This window comes from Falco cherrug, chromosome 1, assembly GCF_023634085.1.
Source record: "Falco cherrug isolate bFalChe1 chromosome 1, bFalChe1.pri, whole genome shotgun sequence".
Classification (NCBI taxonomy): domain Eukaryota; kingdom Metazoa; phylum Chordata; class Aves; order Falconiformes; family Falconidae; genus Falco; species Falco cherrug.
The window spans coordinates 57,147,416-57,172,545 of NC_073697.1; the positions used below are offsets into that span (position 1 = coordinate 57,147,416).

The window sequence follows — 25,130 nt, forward strand, 5'->3', positions numbered from 1 at the left end:
TTTTCATCACAACACTTTGCAAAGATACATACTGGTTGAAGAACACATCACAAAAGGACTGATAAATTACCTTATTTTATTTTATTAGGAAGCTAATTCCATTGCTCTATTATTTCACTCTTTCTTTTTCCTTAACAGTAATTGCAAATGTTAGGTAATTAGATCACTCAACCTGGTCCAAAACCTGAATAGATTTATAAATACAAATAACATAGCAGAAAGAAAAGACTTGTCCCTTTTACAGAGAGGCAGATTACTACTTCATTTTATCACTCCGAGAGTAAATAGTTGGAGGTGTAAACAAAAGCTTTACAATTCTGGAAATAGTGTAATTTTAAAGTATTATACCATACCATCTGGCTACACACCAAACTGTTTCTTTTTTACTTACACAATGTATATGTATTACTTAAGAATACAGTACAACAGGAGGGTACATGGATTCTGCATAGACACCAGGAGGTGAGTCTGGACAACCATTGAGAGAAAGATTGTAGGAAACAGCTCAAGTGCTCTGCCTACCCTTTTTACTAAAAGAACAACAACATGAAAGGGCAGAAGTACTACCCTTTTTAAATAGCATGGGAAGCCTTTTTAAATAGCATGGGAAGCCTTTTTAAATAGCATGGGAAGCCAAGGACCGTACATAATCTATTTCCAGAAAAGCTGCATTCAGTCATTCAATTTACATATACATACTGTGAAGTTGGTGCTCATGTTGCTTCACTGTTCTAAACATGAGCAGTGGAACAAAGTTCCCCATTGATCGACAGTCAAGATAATTCCCAAAGCTGAATGGCAAGTGCTATTTACATCAGCTCCCAGAAAAGTTGCATGTCATTATGCCACTATGGAACACCAGGAACACCAGCTAGTGTCTTGACACACCACTGAGCTAAGAAGACACTAATTTGTTTGCAGCGAGCTCAGTCTCTAACCAAGGGCTACAGTTCTCAGATATGCTTGCCCACTGCCTACCACTAGAGCATTATGGCTGCAGTTAGCAGAAATTCCCAATTAAGGAATTATAGACTGAAAGTTGTGAGTGGTGGGATATCTCTAAATGCATGAAAGACAATCTGCAGCATGTGAAAGGCAAAGTAAATAACATAAGTTGAGATTTTTTTCAACAAAATGGGAAAAGGTACTTTGTACATACAGAATTGTTCAAAAGGAAGGGTCTACATAATTCAATTCCCATGTAAAAATAACCAGAACAAATCTGCACTTTTCTTAGGCTTCCCTTTCTGTAGTTGCACGGTTTAAAAGTGTGTCTATTTCAGGTCTAAATGGCTTTTTGCTTCAAAATGTACATTAATTAATATAGGCTTAGAAAAGATGAACCAAGATAACTAAGAACAAGAAAAACACAGGGATAGGAATGCAGCATAAGAATAAAATGACCACAGAGAACAGAGTCCTGACCAAAGAGCACAGCTATGTGAATTTAAAATTCTGCATCTAGGACAATGTAATAATAAAAAAAAAAGACTACTAATTTTTCTTCTTGCCTGCTTTGGGTATCAAATAATATATATCTGACTACATTCATTTCAACATTCTCATTCCTACTCCATGTGAGTTAAACCACATAGAAAACTGTAGCACTGAGAAAACTAATTTCTGATTTTTCTGTCACCTGCATCTAATACTGCTATTCAAATATATGCAATGCTTCTAAATGTTATGACCCCTTAAAAATGACGTGAGAATTCAGTAAGATGCACAAGATTGGTTTTGCTAATATTGTTGACACTAAGTGCATAACAATAAACACATGACTAAATGAAACAGATTGTAATCTTGCACTAAATGAAGGCATTATGAACCAAGCTTATTCCCTTTCGTTAAAAATGCAATCAAATGCTTTTCAAATTTATCTGCTAGAGAAAACACATTCAAGACTTAATTAATGAAGATAAAAGTTTCTTCTTTCAATAATTTAAAGCAAAGTTAAAACAATATAACATTAGGCCATAATTCATTTGAGATAGCTTAGGTCAACAATATTAAATAGGTGCCATAAAGGAAAGGGATTAAAGAGCTCAACTATAAAAGAAGCCTCATTATACCAAGCCCTTAATGTTAACCTGGAACTTGAAACTGTGTTGAGAGAGAATAGAAAGGGGAAAGAAAAGTAACTTCTTTCAAGCATGAAATAATAAATGCTAAGTGGTGTTTTGAATAACCGGGAGTTATGTTTCTTTGAAAGGAATCCTACTTCAGTGGTTAGTCCTTTCCAGGACTTGGTAGCTCTCAAGAAGATATTTGAAACAAATTTCTCATTGATTCTGAAAAACACTTTATCAAACCTAATATTTTCTACTTAACCATACTTTAATTTTGATATATTTATTACACAATGAAAAGATGGCTATCCAGCAAGTGACTACTCCCTATAAAAACTGAAAGTTAAGTATGATCAATACAAATGTAAAGTGCTATCTCCTGCTATTTTTTATATTCCCTGCTGGAAGTAGCTTTTTTTTTTTTGACTTAGCTGTCGTACAGGCTTCTTGTGTCACTGGGTGGAGTCTACCCAAAAGTACCACCCAAATGAGACCTTGAGGGCACCTGCCAAGCTCTGTCAAGATTAATTCAGTATGAGACAGAAAACAGTAAGAAGCAACAGACAAACTTTGTTATGAAACTGTGGCTAACTTCACAGTTTTGTAACACATTTAGGCAGGAGACCAGAGGGTATCAGAAATCCTACTGCTGTCAGTAGGTATGGAGAAAGACCAGGAGGTTCACCTGGGGCTACGCGATTAGAGCACCCCTTGGCAGCTGATGCTGACAATCTCATCCACAGTGTAAAAGAATGTTAAGAAGTAGCTCCTCAGGGGACATCCAACCCGATGTAGAAGGCTAGGCCTGAGGTGCAAACACTGCTACAGAGGCCAGGCTGCTCCATCAGGCAGATCCTCAACACGTCTTGTGTCTTGTTCCTTCAGGGCGCCAGTCTACAGCTGGCCTGCAGGGGACGAGCCCTGGCGGGTGCGTGAGAAGCATGTCTGTGCGGCAGAAACAAAATACTAGTACAGAAATTGCTGTCTCCTCAGTATACCCACTGCGCTGAGCAAACAGATTTTAGATTTTATGTCACTGGGTGGGGTGGTTCTGTTCTTGTGGCTATCCGACCCTGCTCCCTCCAAGGCATCCTGAAACAGGACACTGTTCATTACCCATATTACGCTAAACCCCCAGGAGAGTAAAGCAGCAGGTTGCCGTGCCAATATTACTTATTTTAAAGAAGATGTGAGACTTTTCATGGACAAATCAGTTACACTGTCCTAAATGTATAGGAGAGAGTACAGAAAAGGGCAAAGTTAGAGTTATAGACAGATTTGACAGTGTACTTGCAAGGCTGGAAAAGAGGAATGTGCACTTGGATAAGCAGAAATGGACAAATTCACAGAAGATTCTGAAGGAAGAAAAAAAAATCTGCCTGATAACCGGTCCCACTAAAACCACTGGCCCATTTCATGAGACTTCAGTGCGGCTCATATTCAAACCTGCAATCTTAACAACACTTTGTGTGACATTTTCAATACCAGCAGAGACAGTAAGTGCTCTGTTGTGCATTATACTCAATATAAATTTGAGTTTGGCCTATTTTTTGAAAGACTGCATAGTGTTTACCGATGACTAATCATATGACTTTTTGCAGCTTTTATGATGGCTGATTCCACACAGACATCACTTTCCTTTTGTTGTGCTAGTCTCTTTTTCTTTAAAAGCAAACAAATTAAAAGAAGTTTAAGTTATGCAAAGAAGAAAGACATTTGTTACTCTGCTTTAATAAAGAGAGCAAAACCTTGTAAGAGAACCACCACTATTTTGCGCTGCTGAAACTGTTCACTCCCTTACAGTACTCTCCAATTTGAATTAGTGTGCAAGTTTTTCCCAGCTGCCCAAAGTAGGGTTTCTTTTAAAGAACTGCAGCTTGCAACATTTAATGCATTCAAATAATCCAACAAATTCAAATTTAATTTGCTTAATTTACAAATATATTTAGAAATGGGCTTACCTACCAAGTACCAAAACATTTGGATAATATCAAGGTAAGGCATTTCAGAAAATAATCTAAATTTACTTGTTAAGTAGAAACATTATCATCTTTTTTCCATTCTGTGAAAACTTTTTCCTTTTAAGGCTCAAGGGTATGTGGACAGTTCTCTCGTACGTGCTAATTTCCAAAAACTGGGATTCTCAGAAGACCTGTAAGATAGCTGTATTTTGGACTAGAAATAGTATCACATTCTACAAACACACTAACTTGAATGAAAAAAGCCTTTACCAAGCATACTACAGAAATGCTTCCTAACAGTTTCAGCTCTTGCAAACAAAGCTAATGCTACTCAGTATACTCACCAAAAACTGTCCTGGCAGGTACAGATTCTCTGTTCAGCCAGAATGACACTTGAGAGAGAATGACAGTCATGATACAGGGAAGGTAAGTCTGAATGACAAAATAACCGATTTTTCTCTTCAAATGAAAATGAGCCGTCATTACTGTGTATTCACCTAGGTGCCACAAAAAACAGCGTACAATGAAACCAAAGGTTATCTTTTTAAGGAAGTACATTTCTTTGGTAAAAGAATGGTATGTTCATATGAAACAAATGCACTAGGGTTAAATTGCACAGAATGTATTTTGCAGTAGAAAGCATCCTAAGGAATATAAAGAAGTTTTTGAGTGCAGCTACACCTTATTCCCACTGAGTTCGAGGAAAGATTAGTGTTCAAGAACTTATAGGAACTCTTGTGTGTCCTCACAAGAGCTTCAATCCTACAGGCTCCTGCACATAAGCAACTCTGTGTTCACACAAAAGCACCCTGAGAACTTAGTCTACAGTCAGAAGATAATCATGGGGTCCATCACAGCTTGGCACATACAGGAACACAGCCTAGAGTCTGGTAGAATAATCCAGTGTTTAACGCCAAAAACTTGATGGAAGGAAAAAGTGGTTGAAATCTTCATGCTTCACCATTTAGTAGACAAAAAGTGTCACTTACCATACGAAATTAAACAATTACCCCAGTCTTGGGTTACAAACATTAGGATTCAAGACTGAGCTCCAGATCGCATTAAAAGACAGTCATGGGGGACAAGTTCACCTCTGCTATCACCAGTTACTTATTAACTTGAAAGAATCAGTGAAGTGCTGCTATGTGTTACTTGTACCATACATTAATGGACTATACCCAATATCTTATATTTTGCAAGTTTTTTTCAGTAGCCTTCTAACACCACCAGCAATGCCTATGTTCTTCATAGCCAAGTGAGTGTCTTTTTCTTCAAAATATCTTTTACTAACCTGTACTTGATTTAACTGTCTCTTTTCCAATTGTTTGGCCTAAAAGATCATACTGATTCAATCTTGAGCCATCTGGTGCCACCTGCACTGAATCTGAAGCATTGTAAGTCCAAATGTATGTAACTTCTGAAGTTGTGTATGCATCTGTGGGAAATAAGATAAAAAATGTTGTCAGCAATTTAAATTAATCAGCTTACATCAAAACTCATAGAATTAGAAGAGTTACTTAAAATGATATGGTAAAAAAATGTTTGGCCATTTAAAATAGCTTTACTGTAGGGTAAATACCTATTGCAGAATGGGAACAGGGCACTCATTTGTGATCTTATTAACCACACTTTATTGCCATTAAATTACAGACAACATCTCTTCTACACTATTAAAAAACTTGTCAGAGATTAGGTATTATAAATATCCTACAACTCACGGTAAACCAGATGAAAAGAACAACAATTCCCATTGTTTAGGGACACATGACATTTTTGAAAATTCATTCCTGTATTGTTCCCGTTTTCCATTGTCCCCACTCTCCACTGTGGGAATGTATGACAAGCATTTTATTATTAGATGAAATTCATACCTCAATATAGGAAGCCAGATCCAGTGACAATGCCCTTAACAAACTTGCAGTGGCTCAGGGCCTTGCCCTGCACACTCTCTGAAATTTCGTTCCTTGGCATCTTTTTGTGGGACACACTGACATCAAGCAGACTGCTCTGTCAGGGCAGTCATGATCACACATACATTTGGCCTAGAGTCTGTCAAGCTAAACTAGAATGAAAGCAAATCAACACTGTATTTTAAATAGCATTAATGCCTCTCCAGTAATTAAGAAAGAAAAAAAAAATGTAGTATGTCCTGCAAGATTTTTCCAGTCTAACAAATGTAGTATGAAAGGAAAAGGGTAAACCACTGATGGAAGAAAGTGTGTGCTCATTTTGGTTTACTGAGACAAGTATATTTTAAGTCTTATACCATAACTGTAGTGAAGTGAAAAAGAAAAGCAACATTTCTATTGAGCTGAAAACATTTTCACTTGAGAAATCTCTGGAGACCCAGAAAGAAGATTCTTCATGCAACTAGCCGTAAAATGCATGACTAACAAAATATCACAGGTAGGTAACATCAAGATTTTTAACATTTCCCTTCTACCTTTCCAGCTTCCCACAAGACCTCTGCTTTAATGCAAACCAGCCGTATTGCCAACTGCTGATTTGTCCCCATCCACCCCACTGTTGGCCAGACTTTTTGATAAAGATGGGTAATCTATTAACCTACAGCTTCTCCAATACATTCAATTTGGATCTTTTCTTATGTGTAAAAAAGAAAAGGGAGACATTCACCCAGGCTGATGATCCTCCTAGCAATGTAAGATTAACAGCGTATGAAGAGCTGTGACAAATATATACCACTAGTAGACTTGTCCCAGCTAAACCAAAATCCTCAGGATTCCTGCTTGTTTTCACCACTATTCACCATTCAAAAAAAAATTTCAAAAAGCTGAAAAATGCACAGTAGTCTAGAAAGGAGTGCTAGTTAAAGAAATAAAATGGACAGAAATAAGAGTGCCCTGGATGTGCCAATGGGCTGAAGCACACGTGACTATGGGGGAAAAGAAAGACAGCTTTTCTAAAAACACATAGCTCACAGTTTGAATTCTCCTGTGTACTGGAAAACCAGAAACCATGGGCAGAGAACAAAGAATAAATTAGTAAGTAAAATAAACCAACCAACCAAACAAACAAACAAAAAAAAAAAAAAAAAAAAAAGAAAGAAACTGTTTACAGAAAGTCTAACATACTGAGTGAGTCGGAAAGGTTTCCAACTTAGGAATGGAAATGCAGTCGTAGTATAAAGTAGTCTCTTGGTCTGAGTATCAGTTTCATTATCACAGGGTTTTTAAAGTTGTTTTGAGGTTACATATGAGTCTTTTTTTCCTCCCACACCTTATAAATCAAACATACCTTGCTGTGCATGTATATGTAAACACTATTAGCCAGTAGCCAATTTCAGCTAACATCTCTGGTGTTAGTTAAGCTGTATTATGTATTATAAATATAGTATTTAAAGGACAAAAAAGGCTCCATGATACAAATATTATTAACTCTAATGATCTTTTATCTCCATAGCTAAGATTTCCCTCTAGTGTGGAAACATCATCAGAAACGCAGGCTTGATTTAATTTGCTCCAAACTCCAAGGAAAAGGGATATGCCAGAATTTAAAGGTATTAATCAGTTTGTTCCAAAAAATATTCCCTTTCCTGGACCCAGCAGAGAACATAGGCTGCAGCCAAATTAAAAAAGAAAACCTTTTAGTGTACAAAATTAGTGATCCTAATCCATGAAGAAGGAGGAAGGCTGTAATATAAATGAAGTTATGCTGCTGTTAAAATAATAATAGTGAGATCAAGGTCCACCTGTCTGTAAGATGCAGACATACCCATGAGTGAAATTTTTTGTCACAAGAAGCCATTTGTTGTTGCTAAGAATGTAAAAACAAATATCATTAACAAGAAAAAGAAAATAAATGTTTCAATACATGAAAAAAAACATTCTTTGAAGTCTTTAATCAGCTCTTCATTAATACTAGACAGGCTATGTGCACCCAGGACTGCATTCCTCGGTATAGTTTGCACACTGGAATGAAAGTAGATCAGTGCACTGCTGAATTAGATGCATAGTGTTTATTGTTAACTGGAGTCAAGAAAGCTTTAAAATACATTAGAAGATACAACGCTGAGTAGAGAAAAGAGATTTTGATGTGTCAGGTTACTTTTTTTTTTTTTTCAAAGTACCGTCCTGTGTTTAAACCTCTCATGTACCAACTTCTGAAATAAAGTGATGCTGAGCAATGTTAGATATGCGCTAACCAAAGTCTATAATTCTCATTATATACTCACAGCTGCCAAATTTCAGTGGGCATGAGTGAGCATCCATAGGGAAGTCTTCCAAGTGCATTGGACATTCAGCTTGGACTGTAAGCCTAAAAGGCAAAAGACCATTATGCATTTAAGTCAGTTAGCAGGACAAGAAAATCAATTCCACAGAAATGAACAGAGATCATGCTGATTTAGGAGATGAAATTAAAATGTTATATTAAACTAATTAAAATTTAAATCAGCTCTTGCTTCTTCCCTCTTATGTGTTCCTTTGGAAGGCATTGACTTATCACATCAAAAACCTGAAAAGGCTGACCTCAAAACCATAAGCAAGGGCCATTTAAATGAAAATATAAATTATGTAACTGCAGGTTGTTAAGAACAGTCATTTTCTTCTCATAATATTCTGAGGTACATATGTGATAATATGGCTCTCAAAGGCTCATTACAAAAACACATAAAATACAGTTAATTTGCCTAAGGACTGTGCTCCATAGTTTTCTGATTTTTTTTTTTTTTACAGTTTGAATGGAAGATGTAGAAAAAACCCCATGCGTTCTTTCAAAAGATTGCTATTCTCCATGTTAATTGTGATTATTATTTTTATTTATGTACAAGCATGACAGTATGTTAACAATGCATTCACTTTTGCTCATTTTGTGAAAAAATCCCAGCAATGTTCCAGTATCAAATATGGGGATTAATATGACAAAAAATAATTTATAACAGTTTGAGGAAAGTTTTTGACAGAATTTTCTTTCCCTTTTTTTTTTTTTTTTTAAAAAAAAAAAGGCAGCTGTGTTTGTCCTTCTTATCCTGTAAGTCTCCTCTGGGTAGAGATTTACAAGTTCAAATATTGATTTGAGCCCAAGCAAAAATACTATAAATAGGGCTTTCAATTTATTTCCAGCAAACTTTTCTGAACTTCTCCAGCCACCACATCATTCAACATTATTAGCAGTCTACCCATCAACACTCAAAACTGTAAGAGTTTGGGTATTGTATACTAAATTTGCTGGTATGGTTGCATGGAAAAAAAATGCACAGCACATATTTGCTTTACAGCTTATATTTTATATCTTACTCAGGCTGGGGATTTTAAATCTACATTCACAATGAATTTAATTTATTAAACATTCTTAAAGAAAAAGAAACTAAGTCAGAGGTTTCTGGAATTTTGGATTAAAAAAATCTCTAAAAGCTCATATAGGCAACATTTCTGCAAAAAGAGTAATCAAAGAAGAAATCACTCTTATAAAAATGCTCCTTATGCCCATGCATAGATGATATTTATAATTTTTCATAAAATATTTTCTAAGCAAACAATACATTTTACCAGCTAAATGTTTATCTTAGCTGCTAATCATGCACAGGATGCAAAAATTAAAACTGTAACTAAAATACTGTAATTAGGTGTAAAGAAACAATTATTACCAAGTATTTTTTGCTGGAAAAAATTGGAGGTCTTATTAACCCTTACCTCTTCCTCTTTATTTTTTGTTGCCACGGATCTTAACAATAAATTTATTTAAAGGTTCACATGGTTGGTACAATGGATGCAATAACAAGCAAAAGTCATACACTATTTTAATCATTCTAAGATTGAGTATTCTTAACAATTCTTACAGAGTGATTCCCATCTGAAGGTCAAAAAGCACTTTATGCAGGTGGTCAGTATCTTTTAATACATTATAGAGGTATGAAGGCTGATGAACATGTAGGAAGACTGATCTAGCTCATTATCAGCCAACAGACTCGCAACAGAACTGGAAACAAGGTGTACATTTTCCTAGCTTTCTTTCTGCTGGGACAGAAATGAAACAAAGGAACGTTCTCCTGGAACCTTATTTAATTGTTACCTGGAAAAATCACAGGAGATATAGCTCAAGAAATAGCTTGAGTAAATGAAAAAGATGACAAGCCTTACCTCATGGTGTACAAGAGGGTCCCATCATCTTGGATTCGTAGAAGCTTGTTTGGCATCGTCATGTTATGAGCCACTGACTTCTTCCCATTGTGAAAAAATGTATCTGGGGTCCAGATTTTGCTGGCCATTAAATTGTTCAATCGAAGAATGTTCATTGGTCCCTTAAACTTTAATCTCTCATCCTTCCATCTCTGACGGAAGAAAACATCTATTGTGTATTCCTGTAATGGAATAAAGATATGCTTTTTTTGACACAATGAAACATTAATCTGCTTTTGAGGGGCCAAAACAGAAAAGCTCTGATTGCAAAAATTCCCTTGTTAAAACTGTAAAGGCAGAACAACCATCACATAAAATATATATTCTCAGTATAATACTGAGAATAATAAACAGGAAGTCAATTGATTAAAGGTACAATATTCTCCTTTGTGATTGTTTGCTGTTGTTTTGTATATCGAACCCTTCCAGTATTTAGATTTCTGTACCTGGTATACATAGTATGTGTGCCAAGGGTAATTTCAATACGCACAGCTATTTTACATTAAGAAGTAAGAAAAAAAATACACAGAAGGATATTAAATAGTTCCTGCAGCAGATGCACCTGAAGGAGGAGAAGCACCCAGCATTTCAAGAGCATGGGGAATGGCTGAGACTGGAAGGAACGTAACAAGGCCACCCACAAAGGGAGTGATACATCCAGGCAGATTGATATAAAAGATTTTTCCAAAGGTGAAAGTAAGGCTCTGCAGTGGTATGGATTTTATTAACAAAAGTACATAAGTAGGGAACAATAGCTGATGATTAACAGGCGACAGACACGCTGTCTGCTGAACTTTACTCTGATGCTTAATCTGGGGAAGGAACTGCAGTCTGGAGAAAAGGATGCAAGCAAAAACAGGCTGATGACCTAGACCAGATGCCTGTGTCACCCAGCGCTGGGTATCCCATGTGCTGGCTTTTGTTGCTGTTCTAAACAAACAAACAAAAAAGATACTGATAATGTAAATTCATCAACTAACTTCAAATTGGATCTGTGAGTGGATTTAGTGGTTTGCTACTGTCAGAACAGCACATGAATTGGAAATGGAAGAGCTTTAAAACTTCATTGGAAGCAAACAGTATTCTGCGTATTGGCAAATGCTACCTTGGTGCAATTTTGGTTTTGTTGGACTGCAAAATGGACTCACAATTTCTAAATATTAGTATACTACAACAGTCTGTACTATAGCAATTACTCTGCAAACGCTACAGTTCACATAAACCATTTTTGAGTAAATTATCTTTGAATGGACAAGTCCCGATAAAATTCAACCAATATAAAATATTCGAGCGATTTCCATATAAAAGTGATTTCAAGGAACTTTTCAGCCCCTGTCACTTTTTGCTGGCTCCCTTGTGTGCTGATTAACAAGGCTCAAGTTTTTTCCCAGTCAATCATATGGTGATACAACAGGAGTGCTGAGTAGACAGCGAGAACTGACAGCTCCTTTGGTCTGTGAGCCAAGGAGCTGTGAGGACCTTTTCCAGGTCAGGGCCAGAGGCTAAGATGAGCATGTGGAATAAAGAGAATTCTATTACCTGAAGGAGCATGGCAGGGGCAGGAGAGAAAGTAGTTGTCATTACTAACTGAGAAAGGCACCTGGGGAGATCTTTTTGGAATGATGTGATGGGTTACTTATAAACTAACCTGGCAAAAACCACAAGCACAATTTTTAGGTACATCAAGGGGTCTTACATTACTACAATACAATTTTGTCAAAATGATAGTTGCTAAAACAAATATTAAAACTAATACTACAGTACACGGAAAATTAATTTGCTTGGGTTTCTTTAATGTTAGCTGGTATTACCTCCAATAATATTTTAGTAAATATATCTGTGAAATACAAAATTATACAGTAAAACATATGTTTCTTTCACATTATACTTGATCTTCTGCTGTCTCTCATCACTGCCAGAGACACTGCCTCATGACAAGTACTTTGCCCATTCCTCTATGATCGACCATATTCAACTGTTCTATTTTAATTGCTGATGTATATGTTGGTTTATTTGCTAAACATCATGTGACTTAAAATGCCATTTACAAATTCCAAGTTATCTATCAGTTCAGTTGTAGATTAGGGGAAGTCACAAAACAAAATCATGGAGGACCAGGAGCAGTGGGAACAGTGTGCCCTGAAGCAGAGGGAATATATGAAATCTGGCTAGAAATACCAAGTAATTAAAGGAAAACAATTGCCTTAAAAGCCTCCTTGTGGTTTCTGTCTGAGGGGCTTTGCCAATGAATCATTGCTAGGTATGATAAGATTGATGTTTGAGGTATAAAGAAGTGGAAAGAGCCTGAGGGAGTAAGACTCTGAAATCCCACTGAAATTCAACAGGAGTGATAAGTCCTACAGGCTTCTTTGAAAAATTTCCCCGCATAAAAATGATTAGAATATAAATCTCAAGATTTTGTAAAATTTCCATCAAGAAAAAAATTCAAATGTCCCGCTGTTTTGTTGTCTTCCAACATATATAAAAAGAATTACAAGAGATATAAAACAGAAAAAAGCTGACATGGAATGCCACTAAATCAAAACAGTAACATTTAAAAAAACCACATCTGATGCATGGCAACTGCTTAGGAAGCAGAATAAGCAGGACAGAATCTGAGCTGCAGCCTTGAAAGATCCCACTGATAAATCTTTGACTGAGCCACAGGTAATTCTAACCTTTCCATCCAATCCGTGCTGGAAATCTTTATTTGCAGGACATCCCATTTAGAAGATGGAAACAGGGAATAAACCAAGGTTTGGTGTGAATGATCATGAACACCTTTCTCCTTCCATTTACCACAACAGCAATAAAATCTCACATAGTTCTTAAATAACTTATCTTTCTATAGACGTCAGTGCATTTTTCAAAGGAAGTATTGGGATCTCAATTCTATATGAAGGGAAACCAAGGCACAGAGATGAAATTAACTTCTCCCTGGTCCATTTACAGTGTGATTATGAAAAGCAAAATACAGTCCATGCTGTTTGCATCTACTGATCCCATGTTCCCTCCTGAGCTAAAGCTATTAAACTTATGATCATGTATGCCCCTATGATGATTACTATACAAAACAAATGAAACAACAGGAAAGTATTAAAGTATTTTGTATATAATCAATGTGATAAAAAGCCATCCTTTTTAAAAGATGCTACAAAAGACTTTATAACTATTTCCTACTCCACATATATGTACCACTTTGTGGCAAATGCTGTGTAATGTTTACTTTCCAAGCAAGACTAACATTCTGTTAGAAATGCTAATCCAGACTCCAGAAAAAAACACTCACATTACTACCTGATACTCCTCTCATACAATCCGCAGATATTCTCCTATGTGAAGAAAACTTGTGCTGTGTCTGGACATTACCAAATGCAGTATTTTCACAGAATCACAAGAGCATACTTCCAGGACTACAAAGGACTCCTTTGATCATTTCTAGATAAGCAAATGCTTCCTACTGATTCGTATCTGAAATGGTGCTTTCACAGCTGGACTCTAACACAGTATAATTAAACATAATCTTTCAAATATGTATTATACTGGTTTACATGATATTTTAGGTACAGATGAGATTCTTACTACAGCGTTAAGAGCCACTTGAGCCTCTGCCACTTCAATGGTCAGAAGAGTAAAATGGTGAAGGAATTTCACTCTTCATTTAATATGCAATTGTTGTGCATAACAGTATGCAGAGTGAAAAAAAGACATTAGTATCTCTGGGAGAAGCTTTAACTGCCCTGAGTATAAGCAATCCCTCCTCACTACACAGCAGTCTTCTTTTTTGCTAAGGCCAGATTAGTATGGGAAAAGTTCAAACAACAACAACAAAAAAAGTACTCTCATCCTCTCAGCTAATGGTTGGCAGATTTTGGCAGTCTTTGCACCTGGAGTAAAGATGGAAGTGTTCCAAACATCTCAAAAATCGTGAGTGCCCATTAGCAAGCAGTACTGCCACGGAGCAGACCGAACATTTTATTAATCACCCTCTGGAACACAGAATTTTGTTTAGTGAATGGTTCAGGCCAGAGTTCCTCATTCCCTACTTGAAAAGATTTTTCTCAGTCAATTCTCTAAAGAAAGTTTGGCTTTTTCTTGACCACTCTTAAAGCCATTAACTGACACACATATAGATCTATGAAAGCAAATTTTAAGTAATCTAAAATATGAAACTTTTAAAAGGCAAATACAAAAACTTAAAAATAAGTAAAGGGAAAATGTTACATGCAGCTTTTTTATTGATTCCTTAAAGACAGTCAGAACTACTGTGGTTGCTACTTTAACAGGATAAACACACAAGATTCACGGACAAAAATCTCACCTAGCTAATATAGCGATTTCATATTAATATTTACTTTTACATTAGTATCATTTCTTAATTTTATTTCTTAAAAAGCATATTCTTGGTGTCATATCTACCTTAAGACAATGTGTGATGTTTAGCTTAAAAACATTGACAATATTAGTATGCAACTAATACTACCGAACACTAACATAGTTGGTATGCAAGTAAGTATCAAAACCACTTCCAAGAAAACAATGAGTTTTAGGCAGGAGATTTAAAGAAATATAATTAAAGTAAAATAATCTGCCCAGTATATGCATTCTTGCTATAATCTCATATTTGTGTGTTTGAGGAGTGCAAGTTTGTGATGGAACTTCTGCAAATTATTTTACCAAACTTCCTTATTGAGCATTTGGACCTAGCTTTGGAGTGAATGCTGAAGTTAGCTTTACAGTGGGAGGATCAAATAATTCGTTTGTTGTCTTGGTCATTTCATTCTCTGTGGGATAGATTTATGCACAGTGCAAACAGCATACACAAGGGCTCACACACCACAACAGGCTGCAAAACCCCATAGTTCTTGAAGTACGCCACTGTATGGCTTGGCTTTACCTAGGCCTGTCTTCCAGATTGGACAAACAATGTTCCTACCATGTCCATCTCACTTTCTACGTATCTCTCCTCTAAAAAAAAAAAATTAAAAATAATTATTATCTAACAATATCAGGACCGAAAGAGTTCCCGGTACAAATCTCCTCTTCCCCAAAGCCCTTCAGCTCTAATCACCAAAACGCAGGCTGCTCGGGCTCTGTGAAAGTACTTCACTAGCTGTGTGTCTAACATCAAATCGCACTGCACAGATGTATAAACTAAATCCATTTGTTCTTTTCCAAAACTTACCTTCTGATGTGTACAAAACACAGAACACAGAAGAAAATAGCAGACAGTCAGAGATTACTTTCAGGTCTTTAGAAGGTGAGGATCTTAATACACTGGTGAATAGAATTCTTGCAAATATTCTGAATAAACTCCCTTATGAAGGAGGGTTGTGGTTTGAAACTGCACTGTTGGTTATTTTTTATCAAAACCCTTAACAGCTCTGTTAAACACTATCCCATCACTGCATTTCAAAGGAACATATATTAATTTTTTAATACATAAGTAATGTCTGCCAGATATATATGACCTGTAATACTGTAAGGAATGTGTGGTAGATTTCCAGGGAATTGTAGTATGGCTTTTCTCCATTTGAAGAACTCATTTCAAGCCTTTTATTTCTGCTTCATCTGCCAACTTCAGTCATTTTTGCCTAAGCATTTAATCTAAACATCAAGTATTTGAAAAAAAAACGGAAAAAATGTGTTTAACTGGTTTGAGTAATAGTGTTTAGGGAAGAGAATGCCTTCCTATCCATATCCACATCCTTATGAAAAGGACCTTCTCTGAATAATTTTCTCTCTTTCTTTCTATAGACCTGATGTAGAATGAACTCTGAGTCTAAAATATGCACTGAGGAGGGGTAAGAGAGGAATGCAGATGATACAAATAGGGATTACTTAGAAAAGAGACTACAAGATATTATTCACACTGCTGTCACTGAAAATACAAACACTTCTCATTATCCTTTTTTACTCAGACATGGAGAAAGAGCAACCCTGAAACATGATGGATGCCTGGTGCCAGGGACAGGAATCCAGACAAGAGATACACTGAGAGCTAATGTCGGTGAAGGGCTTGGACACAGACTCTGACAAATCAATCTCCAATATTGAGCCACCTGGCAGGATGCTGCACGGGGGAACATGCCTTCCCAACAGAATAAAAGGACAGAAAGTCTCCAGGAGATCATGTGAGATATCCTGCTCAAAATTTCAGCCTGTGGTTTTAACTTGCAAAGGCAATGACTTGAGCCTACAATATAAGGGAATACAGCAACCAAATTGTTGACTTTCAGAAACATATCAATGATAAAAAGCCAACCTAGATGCTCCCCAACACCTAAGAAAGCCAAATGTATTTATCATTTCTGTTTGCCTTTTACTGTTTAGTCTTCTGCTACTGAGCCAAAATAAAAGTGACAGCAAAATAATTGCAGCGCTTTTTTAAATCATTGTGAAAAAAATCATCTGGGTGCATTCCTATACACTGTCCTGACTTACTTATCATACAGCCGCTGTAAACCTTCTCTCCAGTTAAGGAACCATAGCTAATAATTAGAGTTTGAAACAGGTAAAAAATGAGTTTCATAGAAAAAAAAAATCTGAAATATAAAATAAAATGAGGAAATCTGAAAAATGGACACCAAACAAAGAAACGTGGTTCCCAGTTCAGCCACTCTTTTTAAAGAACCATCTTCAGTTTTAGTGAGAGATGCTGTAACAATCCTTTTGGTCATTTCCAGATTTGACCTTCCGCCTTCATTGAAAACTTCTGTTCTGGCTATATTTGGAAAGTCAGAAATGTGTATTGAATGTTTAATTGAAAAGCAACCAGATGGAAGTGTGTCTAGCGATGAACTGGCTGGGTATGACCATCTCTACAGGGAGATGTTCAAGTTTCTTGACTCTAGAATAAAAAATAGATGTCTATCTTTGAGAAACTAGGAAAAAACATTGTGTACAAACCGATAGGGAAAAACAAAGATGTAACAACAGTAAACAAAACTCTTCAAAGACAATGAAAAGCTAAGGTTGACATTTGAAACACAAAACTTTCAGAGAAGTTGTAATTTTTAATATTCAAGCAAAACTGATTCAGATCTTGCCACTTACTAACAGTGATGCGGGAAAGACTGTTCCCAGTGACAACTAGAAAGACTGCTGTGAGGCAAAATTTGGCAAAATCCTGGCCAGGCTTTCTCCACAGCAGACCTCATATAAAGGCTCTCGGTGCCTGTATGCTCTGTCTTATATACAGTAATTGTTGCTTGAGAAGTAAACATGTTACTTTTTTATTTTTTTTTTTTTCTATCAAGGACATCTGCACTTACAGCTATCTGGGAAATTTTAGAAGCCAAAGTGTCAGGACAACTTGAAAACAAAGTAAGTCTGAGAAAAAGCTGTCAAAGTACACTACTTGCAGTGCTAAAATCAGAGTTAGCAGCATATATATTTATAAAGATACATCAATCTACCAGACTTCAAATAATTAAATCTGAAAAAAACCCAGAGAAATAATCAATTATAATATTTAAATTATTTCCATTTTGTTACCATACACACCATAATCCAACATTATCCTTCACCTCAGAATTTTCAAATATTAAATATTGAAATTTAATTAAAAATGTTTTAATTAGCCTCTTTAATCATAATTTAGCCTTATAACTCTTTAGAAAATTCAGATAAACTTTGTTTTTCAATTGTTCTGTTCAGTTTTTGGTTTGTTTGTTTTTTCTAAACAATGCAGCTTTTCTTCTCTCAGGCTAATGTCAAAATAAATCTGTATCACCAATCTGGTTGGAAGCCTAGAAGGCATAGCATGGTAATACTGAACTTAAACATTTCAGAGAAATAACAGCTCAAAAAGACAGATCAGTGAAAGTAAAATCTGTTTAATCCCATGTTTTGGTTTGCCCTCCTTGATTTTCATTAGTTTGCAAAATGAATTTGAAAATTCCTGTTGTATATAGGCATTTCCTTTGACATTAAATGTGGTGGTTGACATACAATAGCATTTTTATGACACAGTCAATATAGATACACCAATATTTTAGTCACAGCAGTTCATTTGAAGTGCAGTTTGCAAGAGTTCTGGCCAAGGCTGAACAGATTTGGTAGCTGACTATTTGGGGCTGAATAGAGAGTAGCATCTTTTTCAACTTAGTCAAAATGTTAATCCACAATCAGGATCAAAAGGTTTTGACTCTTAACACATTTGGAGAAAAATCTCAGCCTCAGCTTTTGCCTCCTAAATTTATCAATGACAACTTCAGCTAGCCTAAAATCAAAGATCAAATTCCCCTGGACTTAATTATTTTTTGGCAAAATTGTGGTGCTGGTAAAACACAGGGGATAAGAATAAAACCCTACATTCTAGCAATCATACTGAGTCACATATTGCACACAATACTATATTATTATTAATAGGAACTACCACACTCAATGAGGAAAACAGAAACCTCATAAATTGCTGTCAATTCAACAACAAAGGTTAGAATGACATTTTATCAACTTTGTGAATCAACACTGCTATGCGACAACTGTGTCCTTAGCTCCAATCCGCCCATCATTTTCAGCATGCCTTCTCCCTCTTCCAGACTATAAACAGAGATTAATCATCTCCCATGGCAATGAGTCCCCTTCCCATTTTCAACAAGCTTTTCTCCTAAGCACTGTTATTCTTCAGAAGATGATAACCAAGGGGAAAAAAAAATCCAGGCTGGCAAATAGGTAATGCAAAGGGGTTGCAGTCATACATCTGCTGACTTTCACTGCTACAAAAAATCCCAGGGGAAGGAATCCTGCTGGCAGCAATGACTATGAGAGTTTTGGGCAACAGCAGGTGTCCAGCCTAAAACCCTGGTGTGACTGAGCGCCTCACCACTCAGGCTGTGAGAGCAGGGGACCTCAGGGGCTGGTACTCAACCTTCCTGAAAAGATATCAGATTCAGTTCAGGATCCTCTGGAGATTTAGGAGGACATGGGCAAGAATAAAATTTATTCTTCCAATGAAGACTTTTAAGGAGGAAATTTATAAAATGAGAATATTCCAGACCTTCCAACATTTACAGAGGAAAATATTGGCAAACCCTCTGTATAGTAGTTTACATTATCAATTCGGTAACACAATACCCAAATGAAAGAGTACTCATGGTAAAAACTCCAGTGTCACCTTCATGTTTAACAGAATATGTGATAGTTTGGAAGCTATTATTTCAAAACTCACAGGTTGAAATTTTCTAATTGACTGCTCATACGTTTCAAAATGATTTTATAATTATCAACTGAACAAGCTAAATTAAGCCTGAAACTTGTAGCAGAAAGTATTAAACTGCTCTTACTTACCTATCTACTTATCTGCAAATAGACCTGCCCATTACAGTAACAGCTGCTGTTCTCCTGTGCCGCACTCTGCTTTGATTAACACCTCTGCACAGAGCTGTTAGAGCTCTGGCACCAAATGACCTGACCCCTTACTGTGCCGTCATATCTGTCTGTGCAAATGGACACAGAGTTCTCCACACATTTACACACTGATGTTGAAAGTGTTTCAGGAGCTAGGGATTAGGCTCAGGGAGCTTTTCATTAAATTCCCATTTAAGCACAGATGACATGCACAGCCTTGGGTAAGGCTCATCGTGCCTCAGTACCACATCTTTAAAATTGTGTTCATATCATCTCCTCATTTCACAGGAATTCTGCAAGTATAATACTGCAGTATTATATATATTGTGTATATATATACATTATATATACATATAGATACAATAATAATACTGCAAGTGTAAATTATATGTGTAGTGTATAGTATATATAATATATAATGTATATTAAAATATAATAAAGTGTAAAGTGTAATATATATATACACACAATAATAATACTGCAAGTGTAAACACTGTGAAGTCATGTGATACTAGATTAACAAGGTCAAGATGTTCATATCACTTTTGTATATAGCTGTGGATACTTGTTTTTTATAATTAATAATAAAATAAGAAACACTTCAAAAACTTAACATTATTAGGAAAAAAATACCCCAAGAGAATCGGTAACATATACAGTGACAAAAAGAAAATAAATGTCTACTTTTCCTATGAAACAACTTTTCAAGTGAAGCCTCAGTAATCTATTCGTCGCAACTGAAACAAAGCTTGAAAATTGAAACTATCACACACAAAAGAACAATAGAAAAAAAACCCCACAATATATTCTACAAAGCTATGACTAGCTGTTAGTCAGTGAGCAAATAGCTTTAAAAATGTACACCATACCATAAAATATTTAGTTTCATTGCAGCCTAGCTCGTAACATCAAGATGTGTCCTGTTTTGTATGATGTATAACCTGAAAGTTTTCACAGAAAAATTAAATATTGCCTGTTTTTAAATACATAATTTTTTTTTCAAAGCCTATAGTTAGAAATAGGTATTATTGTATATCTCTTATATAATCATGAATGTTCAAAACATTTCAAAAAATAGTTTCATGCAAGAAAAAACTTCAGGAATGGCAAGGGCAGCTAAAGTAATTTTCAGATTGTCCTTCCCTTCTTCCCCTTTAGAGATGTTATATCCATGAAGATCTTTCTCCCTTGTGTGACACGTTCTCCCTAATCTCCGTATGATTCACAGTAAACTTACAAAGGACCCCTTGTCTCAGACTATTTTCCATTGCTGTTTTCATGAAAAACTGTAATCCAGACCAATATTGTGACAGTTTCCTTCTTCTTAATGTCACTGACTTCCTTTAAATGGTTACTAAAAAGTTCAAATTATGAAGGATGGATGTGTAGAACAACACAATTGTGCTGATAACCCAACTTCCAAGCTACATCTTTCAAGAGGTTTAGTCTAGACCGACTCCAGGCAGGTCCCTCAGACTGATGCCCACGTTAAGTGTGCTCCTACAGTGCACCTTTCACCCCAGTTTCATCCAAGAGAAATCCAGCTGACCCAGTTCAAGACTGCTCCAGAATACGAACCAAAGCACAGTCAGTAGGGACAGTCATGATTTGCTGGTCTGAACTAAACAGCTAATACAAGTGTACTTATCATGTAACGTCTATAAACCATTTTCCATCTTTAGAACCACTGGGATTTGGCACCTCCTGACTTCAGTGAAATTATTTGCAATTTGTCCACAATAAGTAAAAGCAGAATACTAGTTTAAAGGATGTAAATAACATATATCTTATACGATTTACTATATATTGAAAAGATTCAGAAACTCACCATATCGGTATCTGAAACAGGTCCAAAACTGGTCACATAGATGTTAGTGAAGACTTCAGTAATACTATCTGATATAAAAAGAAAACACAAGCAAACATTTTAAATTTCTAATATTTCTTCAAATTCTGCAAAATTATGGGACATTTTGAACAAGTTTATCTCCTTATTTACTTCTAACCAGTATCCTGTTGTAAATATGGGGCAGGCCTCTACCCCACTTAACACAGAGGTTATTAGATGAGAGTTTGTCCCACTGAGTAGTTTGTTTCAGTTAAAGGACTATACAACCATCAGCAACGACACACATATCTCCCATTTCTCCACAAGCAAAAATAACCACATTGTCTTGGACTGAACACGGTGGCACAGTTCTAAACATAAAATGCCTTTGTTGAAGCAGCGTTCTCTCTGTTGTTGCAGATCATTCCTATTTGCTGCTGCAGATCATTCCTATTAAAGCCTTTCTAGTTCAAGGCTGTTTTCTTCATCCTGAATAGCTTTTTCAAAGCCAAAGACAAGAATAAGCTTACGAAGCAATTATTGACTACACCAAATGTAACACTCAACAGCATTCTACTTTTTAATTGGGTATGTTTTTAAGTGCCACATATTTTAACACAATAGTTCCTTCCCTTGATACACAATGCTCCTGATATAGTATTTACAGTACCACAACAATGTAAGAAAATGTTCTTCCTAATCATTGTAGTCAGACAGCCATGAAATCAGAATATTAAATATTGTACTGCAGGGAGAAATAATTGCTGAGTTTTCTATCTTCAGTTTTCAATTACACTCAAAATGGAACGATATTCACTAAGAGGGATAGCACACATTTGCAGGAAATTCCTTACAGCAGTTGCCAACTACTGTCTGCATTCAAGACAGTCAGCATAAGGAATTCTCTACCTTAAAGCCAGTTGCTGACTAGGAAAGAAATCATAAAATCATAGAATGGTTTGGGTTGGAAAGGGACCCTAAAATCATGGAGCTGCATTCAAATATTTCATAAAAATAGCTGCGTTTTGACCGACCCCAGAATTTCCATTCCTGAAAATAATACAGCTGCCTGTTATATGAGTGATCCTGCTGTTCAGTTGTTATTTGCATATTTAACCATCATTTAATATGGATAGTTAATACTTTCTCTGTTCTTAAAAGCTATCTTTTGACAAGCACGTGGCACAGGCAGGTTTTACCTTCACTTGTGTTAAGCCACAGTATAGCCGCTGCTCTCTGTCCAGAGGAATCGGCAGGTGCTCCACCAGCCACCAGGCAAAGGCAAGGCTGCTCGGTGAGCAGCTGCATGGGAACGGTGTGCTTCCAAAGGAATGGAGCTGCACCCACAGCCGAGAGCAGAGGTGGCCTGATACAATACTTTCAAAAAACCTTTGGCGCATGGGGGAGGCACATTCCTGCACTCTCATCTGTAAGGAAACTTGCATTTCCTTCTCCAGCTGAACACCAGGCATGTACTTATTAGACTACAGGATTTTGTAAAGCCTTTCCTACCCAAAACTACCTTCTTTCCAAGATTTCTTCTGCTTTTTAAGCAAGTAAGTAAAGGCTGACACTTACTATGTGTCATTCTGAAAGTTCAAAAACACACATCCCCTGCACGTCCTGAGAGAGGTATATTTCTGTGACAGAGACTTCTGCAATCCCATGTGCAGAATCCATCCACAAGCTGAGTTGATTTCTACTCCAAACACCTTACAAACTAATTTTAAGTCTGTGGACAAAACGAGGTGCTGAGTCTGCGCTGTTCTTTGTATTCAACAAAGATAAAGTATGGGTCTGAAATACCACACAGAAACCACAGGTACAGTCCAGAAGACTAGTGACTGCATGTTGCCTGTGGGAGACTCTCCAGAAAAAAAGATCATTCCCTCCAAATGGTTACCTGGCACAGGCTGAAATGAAATGGAAAAGTGGCAAGAGAGCTACTCCTCAGGGGGTAAAACGGTGCTGCAGGGACTGACTGTGAAATTTGGCCTGTACTATAATGACAATGCAAGATCTTAATTAAATTCCATGAAATACACTGGTGCTACAGAAGTATGATTGAAAATCAAGTATCCCAACAGCAGAGAACCAAGGCTAATTCCAATTATACTCATGTAATTTGAAGGAACCCTACTACAGGCAACAAAGTCACTTGGCAAATCTTAACCTGCACGCACACATCCCTGCCAAAGGGTTGGAAGCACGGTCCTCTTGTAACCTCACCCTATTGCTATCAGTTGTTTGCATCTGACCTATTTGACACATGGGAATGACTTTACAATTTGTATATAGTAAACTACAGGACATGGAATCTTCAGGTTTGTCTTCCATTTAGTTTTTAATTAAAAAAACACCTCCCATATTCCATCATATTTTTTCTGTATACTTCTGGATCCATCCTCCCATCACTTGGGAAGTGAAGGGGGGACATGTGGGAAGAAGAGGCTTACTATCCACAGATCCTCAGCAACAAGAGCTTCATTTCAGGTTGTTGTAATTACAATAAGCACTTCAATGTATATAAAAAGTCCTGGGGCAAGTTCATCCCTGACAGCCTCAGGAATGGGAACGCATGCAAATTAACCATGTACCTTTATTTCTTTTTTTGCCAAAACTGCCTTAAGCCAGCATAGCTCCAGGCAATGGTGACAGCAATGTGTTTCAACACAACCAGTTGCAATCCCCCAAAGCGGGGGGTTGTCCTGAGAGCAGGAGCTCCACCAGGCTGCTTCTGCTCAGGCGAGAGCCATGCCATGGCACAGGGCAAAGGGAGCAGGCAGAATGTCTTGAAACAGGGTGTGAGAGGGACAAAGGAAGCTGAAAAGTTACAAGAGATGTGAAGACTGAGGGAAAAGAGAAGGATAAGAAAACAGAGCCAAGGAAGACAGGAAAAAGAAAGAAAAGTACACAAAAGAGGAACTGGCAGATTTTTATTTCTGCCTCCTATTTTCTCTCAAAATTAAACATATTTTAGAAGTTTCTATTCATACCTACGTACAAGGAAACTGGTCCTTAAAGATAAAAGAAGCTGAAATGGAATAAATCTCGAATTAATCCTGTTATCATATGTTAGCGTCAGCTGCCTGAGCCTTGTGTCTTTTTTTTCTTTGTTACTTCACAGTGTTACAATAAAGGTTCCTCTGAATTACAAACTTGAACACAGGGTTTCAGAATCAGTGTCTACAAAAAGCAAATATGAATCCTCCTTTTTTACAACAAGTTATGTAGTTATTGCTTTGGAAGAATATATGCTCGTCAAATAAAGTCTGTATTAAAACATACCACTTTGTCCCACTGGTAACTTACTGAAAACAATTCAGAGGCACAAAGCACAGTTTCAGATGGGCTCTCTAATCAGAATTCATCCAGAAGGCACCACAATTACAGGCTTTTTATAACTGATGTTCTGTCAAGAACAGCACAAGTCATCACACTTAGCCCACTGGAGATTCAAGCAGTTCTGGAACACCAGTGCTTGTGGAAATGCCAAAGGAACGTACGCTGCTACAGAACATTCAGTGCAATGTGTGCTCGTGTACAAATCTTCATTCTATTTTTTTGAGAAAAATTAAGGACAAGTTTTTTCCACTAGAATTATAAAATCTTTTTCTTCAATAGACATGTAAATACATAACTAAAAGGCCTGGTTTTCAAAAGCGCTTAAATCAATGGAGGCCTACTGCTTTTTAAAGAAGAACCCTCTGTTGGGAGGAGGGGTGGTTGACTCATTTATACTTGTGAGCTCTTGGGTTATTCTGAATCACTGACTTTGAAGGTT

General features: G+C 36.6%; 1 protein-coding gene across 2 annotated transcripts in view; it reads right to left on the reverse strand.

Moving 5' to 3' along the window:
- Positions 1-25,130, reverse strand: part of GABRA2 (gamma-aminobutyric acid type A receptor subunit alpha2) — a 64,854-nt gene that overhangs the window by 15,098 nt on the left and 24,626 nt on the right. For both annotated transcript variants that reach the window (XM_055723147.1, XM_005433596.4), the window contains exons 4-8: positions 21,347-21,414; positions 10,129-10,349; positions 8,223-8,305; positions 5,322-5,465; positions 4,375-4,527 (exon numbers count right to left, since the gene is read on the reverse strand). In XM_055723147.1, coding sequence (XP_055579122.1) covers positions 4,375-4,527; positions 5,322-5,465; positions 8,223-8,305; positions 10,129-10,349; positions 21,347-21,414 — 669 coding nt within the window. The remainder of the gene's footprint in view (positions 1-4,374; positions 4,528-5,321; positions 5,466-8,222; positions 8,306-10,128; positions 10,350-21,346; positions 21,415-25,130) is intronic.